Raw genomic sequence first — 11,642 nt, 5'->3', positions numbered from 1 at the left:
GGTCATTTCTCTATGCTAACTAAAGGAGCCAGGAGAGTCATATAGAGGTAATGGCTGAACCGAAGTGAAATGTATCTATGTAACCACAGACAGGCCACTTACTATGCACTTTAGGCTAGGAATTCACCTTAAAATTGTGCCTATATTARTGACAAATGCAATAAGGTCATGTCCTCAACCAATATTTATGCTGGCCCACCTATGTCCAATTTTAACCTGCAGAAGTTCTTTTGCTAGGTTYGCTTGGTTCAACAGTCAAGTTTGTGTTATTTAAGATGTCTGACGTTGGTAAAAACATCCTTTCTGCTTTCTACAATACATAAATTGGGTGTCCATAAATATGCTTATATCTATATGTTTGTATGTGTGTGCATATATAGATATGTATGCGTAAATAGTTTGACTACTGCATATTCCTCTTCAGCTGAGGGAAATGAGCTGGTTACACAGCTTTGAGACAAGCATTTAGTTTTCCTTACTAAATGCTACTAATATGCTAATTAGGAAATAGCCTTATGGTGGTCTGGAAAATCCTTCTCCCTGAAAAGGGAATGCTCTTGGGAGCCTGGAGACTCTCACGCTCTGCACCAGCTAGGAAATAACCACAAGGCGTTCTACAAAACATAAAGGCACTATCAATCCAGCAACAGGTTAATCAATGGCAAGAATGACATATGTAACTGCACAACAATTTTACCTGCTTTTAGGTTGAGACAATATTATAAAATAACAGCAAGATATAGTAGCATCTGCGCTCTTAGTTTGGAAATTGCTTCTACGCTAGTGCTTCTGTGTGGCAGAATTTCAGACCTGTTTATGTCTAGGGGCAGCAAGAGGCTTGTTTCAAGGCTGCTGCGYTTGTTTCATGGTGCTCCGCAGTGGCTGCCAGACATGCAGGGTGGGCAGGGTGTCACACCGCGCTGCTATTTCGCTGGGCGCTCCGCCGTGTCCTCCTCACGCGACCTCCTGCACTGCCCCAGTGCGCCAGGCCTCCACCTGAAAAATTACAATTGGATTTTCAGAGAACAGAAAAAAAGCTGAGTTTTCAGTGTCTGGTTAGCTGCCAAAGAAGACTAATAATTCCCTGAATACCTCCCACAAATACACTGTAAAAAACAAAACTTTTTATTTATAGATATTATATAGTTGTGTGGAAAACATTGTGCAAAGCAAAATATTAAATACTTCTTGCTCTATATGAGCTAACATTAAGTGATCAAGAATACTTTGTTATACAAGTTCTTTTTCAATTTTATCTCAGAAATATTTTGCCTGCATATATCACCTGATCAGTGTATTTGCTCAAAGCTTTGTGTAACCAAGAAAGGAAACGTATCCCTTCCAGTCAATGTGTAAAGCCTGTACTTTAACTCCTGCCCAGGTAGAAGTGCACTGTTAAACAAACAAACAAACAAACAAACAAACAAACAAACACCGACGCCGAGACGATGCTGGTCTTCAGCAGGCAGGACGCGCCTGCCGCGCGGGCGGAGCGAGCGCACTCATACGGGCCGGGGCGCAGGGCGAGGCCGCGCCCTGACGCCGCGCAAGCAGCCGCGCATGCGCCCTCCGCGCCCGGCCGTGCCAGACCGCGCGCACCCACCACACGCGCACACCTGCCGGCGGGGCAGGCGCTCGCGGAGGCCCCGCCCCGCCGCGCACGCCCCGCCCCCCGCGCAGCCAATCCGGCGGCGCCCTGTTGGCGCTGCCCGGCGGGCGCAGCACGGCCAAGATGGCGGCGCGCGCGCAGCGGGTCGGACGCGCGGCCCTGGTGGCTGCGGTGCTGCTGGTGCTCGGCGCGGCGCCGCTCGCGCTTGGCCAGGCGGCGGGCGCGGAGGGCGGCGCTCCGCACCGCCGCTTCGAGTACAAGTACAGCTTCAAGGGGCCGCACCTGGTGCAGGCGGATGGCACCGTGCCCTTCTGGGCGCATACGGGCAGTAAGTGGGACCGGGCGGCTTCGGGGGGAGGGAGCCCCAGGGCCCTGCGCGCCGCGGGCGGCCCAGCCCGGTCCCGACCCCGGCCCGGGGGCGCGGCCCGCCCGGCTCCGTGGCCCCTCTCCCCAGGAACCGGTGCYTGAGCAGCAAGGCCAGTGTTGTGCTTGGACTGTGCGTTCTGGCGCCATATGGCAGGTGAATGAGCCCGCTGTACGACACTGGCAATTCACCTGGCAAAAATAAGATACGTTTTTTTTTCTCTTTTAAACTTCCAAATGTTTGAATTATCTATTATAAAATAAGTATCAAAAACAACTCCTTAGCTGAGGACACCAGCTAGGGAGAGAGTTAACTAGTTAGAGAGTTAACCAGGTGGCTAGTCAAGCACTTGTCATCCACATTACCTTGAGTAATCTGTGTTGGTTTCCCCCTTTTCCAGATGCCATACCAAGTGCAGACCAGATCCGCATCACAACCTCTCTGAAAAGCCAAAGAGGTTCTGTATGGACAAAGAATAAATCAGTATTTGAGTTCTGGGAAATCGAGGTGACATTTCGAGTTACGGGAAGAGGCCGTATTGGAGCTGATGGGCTGGTATGAAGATTTTGCTATAAACTTAAAACTCACTCTTCTATAGTGTGCTAATCTTTAAGTAATGACCCTTGTTTTCTGTATATAGGCAATCTGGTTTACGGAAGAGCAAGGCTTGGAAGGTCCTGTTTTTGGGGCAGCTGATCAGTGGAATGGAGTTGGAATCTTCTTTGATTCTTTTGACAATGATGGAAAGGTTAGTTGGAGGCAAACTTCTTGAAAGTTTGCAAATGAATTTCATACTTCTTTTTTGAATTTGCAGCTTTGTGAAAAAATGTCTTTTTTACTCTTTTTTTTCCCTGTCTCATATTCAGAAAGATATGTTATCTTACAGAATTTGAACTAGGCTTCCTCAAAACTTTTTTTTTCTTTAATGGATCCTTAAGTTTGAAAATTAAAGCCTAGCATGTAAATAAACCAGTATACAGTAGAGAATAACCTATTAGGTTTGAGGGGAAAATAGCTTTGGCATGTGTACAAGCTGAAATTCAAAATGTCACAGTCTGAAGTATTGATAGATCTGAAGGCTTGTGCTTTGGAAGAGTCATTTTGCATCAGTATATGCCACTGTGGAAATACAAAGTTTTGTGCCTTTTCATAGAATCATAGAATGCCGAAGGTTGGAAGGGACCTCAGAGGTCATCGAGTCCAACCCCCCTGCTCACACAGGGTCACCTAGAGCACGTGGCACAGGGCTGCATCCAAGCGGGTTTTAAAGATCTCCAAAGAAGGAGACTCCACAACCTCTCTTTTTTTCTTTTTTTTTTTAAGGGATGCTCTTTTTCTTGAACCAAATCTGTCTACAGCAGTTCTATGACATTTTTATGTGTGCATGTTTTCCCCCTTTTCCTTTTTCTTAATTTTTTTCTCTGAATCTCTAAATTCAGAAATTCAGTGATAGATACTCACTTTGGATTTTTAATTTTTCAGCAATCCAAAATAATTTTGGATAAATCTACTGATATCTAATTGGTCAGGGTTTTGGTGTGGGTTGTTTTTTTTTTTTTTTTTTTTTTTTTTTTCCTCCTCTCCTCCTCCTCCTGTGCTATTTGGCTTGCTTTGGAATGTTTCGGCTATGTTTGTTACTGATTTCTGATACATGCCTTGAACGTGGACCCTGGCCAAAGATGGGATCTGTTAAAAGTTGCATGTGGATGGCACTGCTTGCCAGGCTTTGACAGGGCTAGAACTCCTCATGAAAAGTTCAGTCACTGTGGTGTGAAACTTTTTCAAAAGTGATGATGTGTCACTTCTAAGCAAAACGGAAGTCAGMATCCCCTGCCTGTTTTATTTTTGACATATTCAAAGCATCTCACAAGTTCCAACATTTAAGTGAGCTCTTGTTATTTTCTTCAATCCTTATGTGGAGAAATTCTTTCTCCTATTTTCAGTACATTCAGTGGAAGATGTTTGAAGCCCCACCTGGCCCTCAGCCTAATGCACAGCACCCAAGGGGCTTCCTGTAGTACTGCCAAGCACCCTGGTGACAACACTGGTTCTAAAACTGCATGTTTCTTTTTCCTATCCTGCCAAAGCTGTATGTTGTACATACAACTCATGTAATGAGTCGAATTTATTATATCTCTGTGTTTATTTCTTTTGTGACTGTGTGTGTGTTAGTAGTGGGTTTTTTTGTTTGTTTGCTTGTTTCACCTCTTCCTCCTTTCTGTGGTCTTTTGGAAGCAAAAATTCTTGAACTTATTCTCTGCTTTGGGTGGATTCTGCAATTGCTTTCAAGATCTTCTATGTTTGCACAATTCAAATCTTCCTCCAGACATGATCCACAACTGAAACTGAGCTGTCCGCCAGCAGTCAGTGTTGAACGCTTCTTGTTAGTAGCAATCCCCTTAGCTCTGAGAGAGATTTGGCTTGTGTTTTATTCATTAATGCATTGAAATTAAACTGTTTGTACAYACCTTGTGCAAAATATATGCAAGTATACAAGTATACTATGATTTAATTCAATACTGTTAAACTGAAATTAACAGTAAAATGGTGATATATAAGATACTACAGCAGCACTGAGACAGTAAGACCAATACTAAAACTGACTCTCAAGTCATATTTAAAACATAGTAACACAGTGATATCTGTATACCGGAAATCTGTTCTCTTATGCTGCCAAAATATATGTGATAAAGGTACACAGTTGGTGGTTGTGCTTCTCAGACCATTAAAGCAAAAAAGTCACCTCACACCCCAAACACTGTGAATTGAGACTACCACTGTTTCTTGAATTTTAAGTGAATTTTAAGTTTTGAAGGGGGAGGGAAGTTTACCTCTGAAAACCAGGTTCCTGTAAAAAACAGGATTCATCTCCTAAACACTTGGAGGAAACCTGATAGGAATCTATAATGTCTGTTTTTACCACTTTGTTCTTGCCTTCTAGCAACTTACGCAGCCCAAGGTGTTTTCAAAAGAGTTTTAGTTCTTCAGGGTTTTCTAATGATTGTAGTGAGATTAGCAGAGTGCCAACGCACTCTTTATCTAGTTTTTGCAGTGCATGTAGCCCAAGTCAGATGAACTAACTCCAGTGTTTTTAAAATCTATGCCTTCACTGGATATGATTTTTTCCTAACTGTGTTTTTAGTATATCTATGTATTTGTCAAGTGATGGTAATTAATAGTATATCCCTTAATTATTTTTTGCACTCTTAACTATTCAAGGCATGTAACGATTTCTTGCAAAACACACAGCATGACAGAGCTATTTCAGTCCTTTTATTTTATGTGCATGAAGACTATATAGAACTAAAACATCTATAATGTTTCTGTAGCACAATGTCTTTATATGCTATAATCACAGAGGGCTATCACTTTGCATATGATTTAAGTGGTTTTTTTTTTTTTTAATAGAAAAACAATCCTGGTGTGATTCTTGTAGGCAACAATGGAAAACTTCTATATGACCATCAGAAGTAAGTTTATTTTTGGTGTTAGTTTAATGGTGGGTATTCGGTTTGGGTAGTGAAATATTATGTGAAACTCCAGATGTTCTTTACACAAATTAATATTCAAGTTAAGTCATGTGTTCCATGCAGAGGAGTACCAATATTCAGTATGTACTAATGAGAAACTGCATTCTGAAAGCATAGATTGTCTTCAAGGAAAGTTTGTAAACATTCCTTAAAAAATGTTGCTGTTCATCCACATTCCTTCAGTTTGAGATTTTATTTTAATTGAGACTTGGCAGTAGCAGCCCAGAAATGAGCAAGTGATGGATATTTAAATGCTTTGTGTCCTTAGGGGTAACTTGAATAAATGGAATTACAGATTTCTGGGTTTTTTGTTGCTTATTGGCGTCCACATGCTGCTAATAATTATTGAGAATGACTAGCAGAAATCTATTTCCTTGATAGTAAAATATATCCATTTAATTTTGGCTCATGTTGGTTTATTGACATAATGTTAACTTTTTTGACAACTAACATCTGTAGATTCTCTGAGAAGACGTGTTCTAGATTACTACTTTTGATCACAGACCTTTAGAAAAACTCAATGCAGTTATGGGATAGCTTTTACATCCGTGGAGGTTAGCGTAGTGCTGCTTACTTCTTCCTCCCTCCCCCGCCCCTTTTCTTCTTTGTCTTAGGTGGTAAGTTATAAGATGTAGCTTTATGCAAGTTGTTGTCTTTTATAGTGATGGTTCCACACAAGCACTGGCATCCTGTCAGAGGGACTTTCGTAACAAGCCCTATCCTGTTCGAGCAAAGATTACGTACTATCAAAAAACACTGACTGTAAGTACTCTTGAAATCACATAAAACTCAAGTTTCTCAGCTTATGTGGCTGCTCTAACTTGCAAAATCCCAAATAACCCCTTATGATAATTGCAGTATGTCTGAAAATATTGTGCTTAGCAATAGAAGTTGTAGTAGAGTGCTGCAAACACTAGACATGCTTTTAGGTATACTGCTGCATTCTGTAGTTTCCTGGGCTGTTTTGGCAGGTATTGCTGTGTGTTTGTTTGTTTTGTACTTACAGGTCAGTCCTACTTGTGTGCTCGTAAATGCTTAGACCCTTCCTTTGTTGTTGACTGGGCTATAGATTTGTCCTGAAGCCAGCACCTGTTCCTAAGCGCTCCCTGAATTAGAATGGTATTTCTCATGCTGGCCTAAATTGCTGAGGCTTTGTCAGCAATGTTTTATTGGTGCTTTTTTTTATTGTTTTTTTTTTTAAGAGATTCCCAAAATGTTTTTAAAAAATGAAGCTCATTGACAGTAGACTTAAATTTGGGATTTGAGGCTTCACATCTCCAGGAAATATCAGGACTTTGGTCACTGGAAAACATAGAAAATAGCTGGTGTAGAGGAGTGTAGAGAAGTGTCCAAGACATCTTAAAAATTATTTCAGTTGTGAATGCTGTCCAGAAAGGGACAGAAAAATACATGGCACTGGATTAAGAGAGCTATAAAATGAAATGTTTCTTTTCTGGCTTCTGATATCTACTGAAAACATGTTCTTCCTAGCTATTAGCCAATTAAAACATGTCTATCATTTTGTAGTAAAAGTTTGTCTAAAAGTAAACACAAGGGTATCTAAGAGAACATGGACCTTGTACTGTATTGTAATGGTCTTGGCTGTTTGTTACTGGTGAATGAAAATAAAATTTGGGACTTTTCAAGCATATATGCATTGTTCTTGCTGCTTTATCTAGGAACTTGTGATCCAAACAGTGCTGCCCACCTTAGCAATTCTGTCAATATATCTAGGGAAGGAAGCAAGTTTTTCTAAGCGTAGTTAAAGTAATAACATTGAGCAACCCTTCTAGATGTGTGTTGGCCACCACCCTACACAAATGCCTCACTGACAGACTGACCTTCAGTGATCTGCAAGTCAAGTACTTCCTGAATCAAAGTTGACAATATTAGAATTTTATCAATTTTCCAGTCATGGCTTTGTTTTCCTGCTGTTTATACCTGAAAAAAGTATTTTTGTGTGTATTGCTGAACTTTACACAATATATACTCTTCAAGTGAAGAAGAAAATGTTGAGCTTTTCCATGATGAACTCTTTTTAAGGGAAGATGATGTATTTTATTTTTTATAAGTGCACTTCTGAAAATAATTCTTGCTTTCTAGCATTAGCTGCCAAGTTGCCCAGTAAGTTGTATTTATTTTTGGCCATCACTGTACTTGCACAAAATAATTAACAGAAATGGAATTATGCAGTAAGATTTATTGCTTTCTTTTCAGGTGTTCATTAACAATGGCTTTACTCCAGATAAAGAAGACTATGAGTTTTGTGCAAAAGTGGAAGATATGGTATTGCCATCACAGGGATATTTTGGAATATCTGCAGCCACAGGGGGACTTGCAGGTAACATAACTCCTCACTGAGTTTATCTGAGTGCTGCATTAGGTTAGCTACAGAACAAATGAGATTGTATGTACATCTAAAGATTTTGGCAAAATACTGCTTAGCAACTCGTGYTGAAATTTCAGTGAACCTTCTTGTCAATTATGTGAAATAACGTCACTGGCATAAGAGCAGAAACTTGGACCACCATGCAGTCTCATTCTCTACRGCATGAACTTTTGAAAGAACTTTGTTCGCTGAAGGTCTTTGTCAAGTACAAGCTTGACTTTGGAACTTAAAGACACTACTTTTACTCATTCTCTTCAACTGATGGCAATATCAATTAACAAGTTATTCAGTGTATTTTTTTTTTTTTAATATAGATGATCATGATGTCCTTTCTTTTCTGACCTTCCAGCTGACTGAACCTGGCAAAGAAGTTGTAAGTATCTTTGTATGTAATCACTAAAATATGTTAGTGTGTATTTCTGTGTGTAGCACCTTAGCTACTTAACTTTGTTCTGTGTGGGAGTGTTTGGTTGTTTCTCTCCGTGTATCTGTGCTGTCATCTATATTCTGGAAAAAAAATAGACTAATATTGTAGTTTTTTAGCAACATTTTAGTTGTGTTTTCAAGATCAGAATTATTGAAGAAACAGTGTATCTGCAAAATGACTCCTGCTGTTAAATTAAAACAAAGTACTTAAGAAACAAACTGAAAGGATACTTTTATACAGTATACTTTGGAAATTACTTTGGAAATTAATATGTTTTGCTTTCAGCTTCCTCTTCTTTTAGAACAATTATGTACTGCAAAACATCATCTGTGCTTGTAAACTTGAATTCTTTATGATCACAGAAACTGATGCATCAGGGAAAAGCTATCAGTCTCCATGGAAACCTTTGATTCCTCAATTCAGCTTGATATTAATGTGCTCCAATAATCTGATATTTCTCTTCAAATCTGAAATCTAGACAGTCATATAAGAGTATTTGAGAGCTTTAATGATTGATAGCAATAAGTATTTCTCTCTTTGATAATTTTTAAAGCCTACACCAGATACGGAAATTCCTCAAAAAGATAAGGAGAAATATCAAGAAGAGTTTGAACACTTTCAGCAAGAGTTGGATAAAAAGAAAGAGGAATTTCAAAAGGAACATCCTGATGTGCAAGGACAGCCAGGCAAGTTAACTGCGCAATTTTTCAGTTGTCAAGTAAAACCTATGTTTTCTAGGATCTTCCAGGTTAGAACCTGATACTGTGAAATACCATTCCTATTTCCTAATCAAAATCCTATTGATTTAGCTTTCTTTAGTGCTTTCTAAAATACAACATTCCTCTGTAATGTCTGGATGGTGAATGAAAAAAATGAAAAGAAACTTAATGGGAACGATAAGGATCTGTATGGGACAGTAGGAGGGAGAAGTTGTGTAGCCCTTTGAAAAGTGGTGATAAGGGAGCATGATTTTTTGTTATTTGAAGATGTATTTGAAACACAAATAAGATTAGCTTTCTTATTTTTGTGGATTGAATTAGCCATWCTTAAGTGCACGCATATGAGGAGCACATTCCTTCAAAATAGGCCCAGTCATGTCTTTATATCAAGCTACTGTTTTTTAAAAAAGTTTTTCACTTCACACTCACAGATCTAATCTGAGAGGCACTTGAAGTTAATAGGATACTAGCTTACGCAAGCATAGTTGTCTCCTACTATTAACATCATTTCACCTGCATTTTATGTTTCAGCCTGTCTGCATATTAGAACAGGAACTCTGGGGGTGGATCTGGGTTTGGATGTGTGTTTTTTTTCTCTCTTTGGTCACTAGAATAGTATTTTGGTGTTCTTGCCCTTGATAATGGTGATAAATAGCCACTGTAGAAGTAGTATGTTAGCTTGCCAGGATAAACTGTGTCTGTGTGGAAACTTGTAAGACAGAAGACAAATTGTAACTTGCAACGTATGAGGAACGCGTGTGTATGGGTTTTTTTAATTTATATATATTTATATATAAGTATATTTAAAAAAATCCTTTTTTTCTTCATAGCGGATGATCTTTTTGAAACTGTGAGTGATCGTGAACTGAGGCAAATCTTTGAGGGACAGAATCGGATTCATCTTGAAATCAAGCAGCTTAATAGGCAGTTGGATATGATTCTGGATGAGCAGAGGAGGTACGTCTCTGCTGTGACAGAGGAGTTTACCAGAAGAGGAGCTGGTGTTCCAGATCAGCAAGGACAGGTGAATTCMAAAAATATACCATGATTGAGAGCTCAATCTGATTTCAAAAGCCTTATCAATTGCTTTTTCCAAGATAGGTTGAATATTTTGATTTTTAACTACTTCCTTTCCTGTCCAGGTTTCTCAGCAAGGGATTGATCAAGTTGTGAAAACTCAAGAAGAGGTCATTAGACAAGTGGATGAAATGAGGTAAACGCCTTCTAAATATGAAGGCCTTGTTTTTCATTTTGTATCTTCTGCTTTTTTTAATCCTGCTTCTTATTTCACTGAGAGTTTTGGCAGACTTGTAATGTCTGTGCACTACTTCCTTAGTGGTGCCTGTGTGCATGTTTTCAAGTTTGGTATTAAAAGAGTGAGTGTGTGTGTGTGTGTGTGTGTGTGTGTGTGGAGGATGTGTGGGTGCTCTGGTATAAGAGTGTACCATTGGTCTCATTTATCCTCAACATGCGATACAGAGTCTTTAGAAACAGTCAGTGTCAGTAGAACGGAGATGCTGAAGGGACTGGAGCATCGGCCCTAGGCCAAGGGAGCTGGGTTTGTTCAGCYAGGGGTGGTCGCACAGGAGGATTATAGCAATGGGGGTCGCTATGTGAAGGGAGAGGGTAAAGGAAACTGAGCTGGCCTCTTATCAGTGATGTACAGTGACAGAATAATGGGCAATAGGCACAAACTAGAATGCAGAAGATTGTACTTAGCCTTAAGAACATTATGGTGTTATGGGAGTAACTGAACACTGGAATAGGTTGTCCAGAGAGGTTGTGGAGTGTTTGTTCTTGAACAAACTGAAAAATCTGTTTATGGCTAAAAATACCTTGGTTTGTTAGATGACAAGTTGTCCTATGATACTTGCACAATAAAAATATTCTATGTTTCTGTGCAATATCTTGCACAGAAAAGAGCACTCTAGCATTAAATTTCTTGCATTTACTTTTTCCCTCCTTTTCTTCTGTGTAGCTTTGATTTGTTTTAACCCTTCTATTTAACCTTGTCCTCATATCTTGTGGTGTAGATTAGAAATAGTACAATATTTCAAAACTGTACAGAAATGGAAATACCTGTCCTTTCCGTAAGAGTTCCATGATCTCATTTTGCTATTAAAGAATTTATTTTTTTCTTGTTCTAAGTTAATATTTTATGGTCTAAACTTACTTGAGAAGATTGTGTCTATCAAARGATACATCAATATTTTCACTTCAGGTGGTTGCATTAAAGGAGATGCACAGTTACAGGTCTGATTCTTTGCCTGCATTAATTTGATTGTGTGACAGGCTTTTGTAGCTTGTTAGAATCTATTTGTACTAAAGTAAAACCAGCATTTTTCTCTTCTTGGAGGATTCTTTGGCAGTTAGCTCAGGAAACTTCTGTATCTGTAGGGATATTTTTAAGCACTTAAACACTTAAGAGTTTTGATTTTCTTTTTTTCTTTTAAGATGCAGTTATTTCAAAAGGATTCAGATGCTGTACCCTTTCAAATTAAGTTMCTGCTTGGTATACGGATCCTAACCTTGTAGGTTGCTGGTAAAATTATGAACCTCAGAAGCACAGAACATTCCTGTGCTTGAAAGTGTGTGTTGGGTGTG

The 11,642-nt window shown here is 39.5% G+C and overlaps 1 protein-coding gene across 1 annotated transcript in view; it reads left to right on the top strand.

The window, feature by feature from the left end:
• Positions 1 to 1,728: 1,728 nt before the first annotated feature.
• The window catches only part of LMAN1 (lectin, mannose binding 1), an 18,446-nt gene continuing 8,532 nt past the window's right edge, over positions 1,729 to 11,642 (top strand). Inside the window, exons 1-10 of the mRNA XM_026042509.1 lie at positions 1,729 to 1,937; positions 2,374 to 2,528; positions 2,614 to 2,721; positions 5,382 to 5,443; positions 6,166 to 6,265; positions 7,721 to 7,844; positions 8,207 to 8,265; positions 8,873 to 9,005; positions 9,869 to 10,062; positions 10,181 to 10,251. Of these exons, the coding sequence (XP_025898294.1) occupies positions 1,733 to 1,937; positions 2,374 to 2,528; positions 2,614 to 2,721; positions 5,382 to 5,443; positions 6,166 to 6,265; positions 7,721 to 7,844; positions 8,207 to 8,265; positions 8,873 to 9,005; positions 9,869 to 10,062; positions 10,181 to 10,251 (1,211 nt within the window). The 5' untranslated portion in view covers positions 1,729 to 1,732. The remainder of the gene's footprint in view (positions 1,938 to 2,373; positions 2,529 to 2,613; positions 2,722 to 5,381; positions 5,444 to 6,165; positions 6,266 to 7,720; positions 7,845 to 8,206; positions 8,266 to 8,872; positions 9,006 to 9,868; positions 10,063 to 10,180; positions 10,252 to 11,642) is intronic.

Source organism: Nothoprocta perdicaria, unplaced genomic scaffold, assembly GCF_003342845.1.
Source record: "Nothoprocta perdicaria isolate Ctin4 unplaced genomic scaffold, notPer1 scaffold_306, whole genome shotgun sequence".
Classification (NCBI taxonomy): Eukaryota; Metazoa; Chordata; class Aves; order Tinamiformes; family Tinamidae; genus Nothoprocta; species Nothoprocta perdicaria.
Note: the sequence above shows the minus strand (reverse complement) of the source record. Positions and strands in the feature narration are given on the sequence as shown.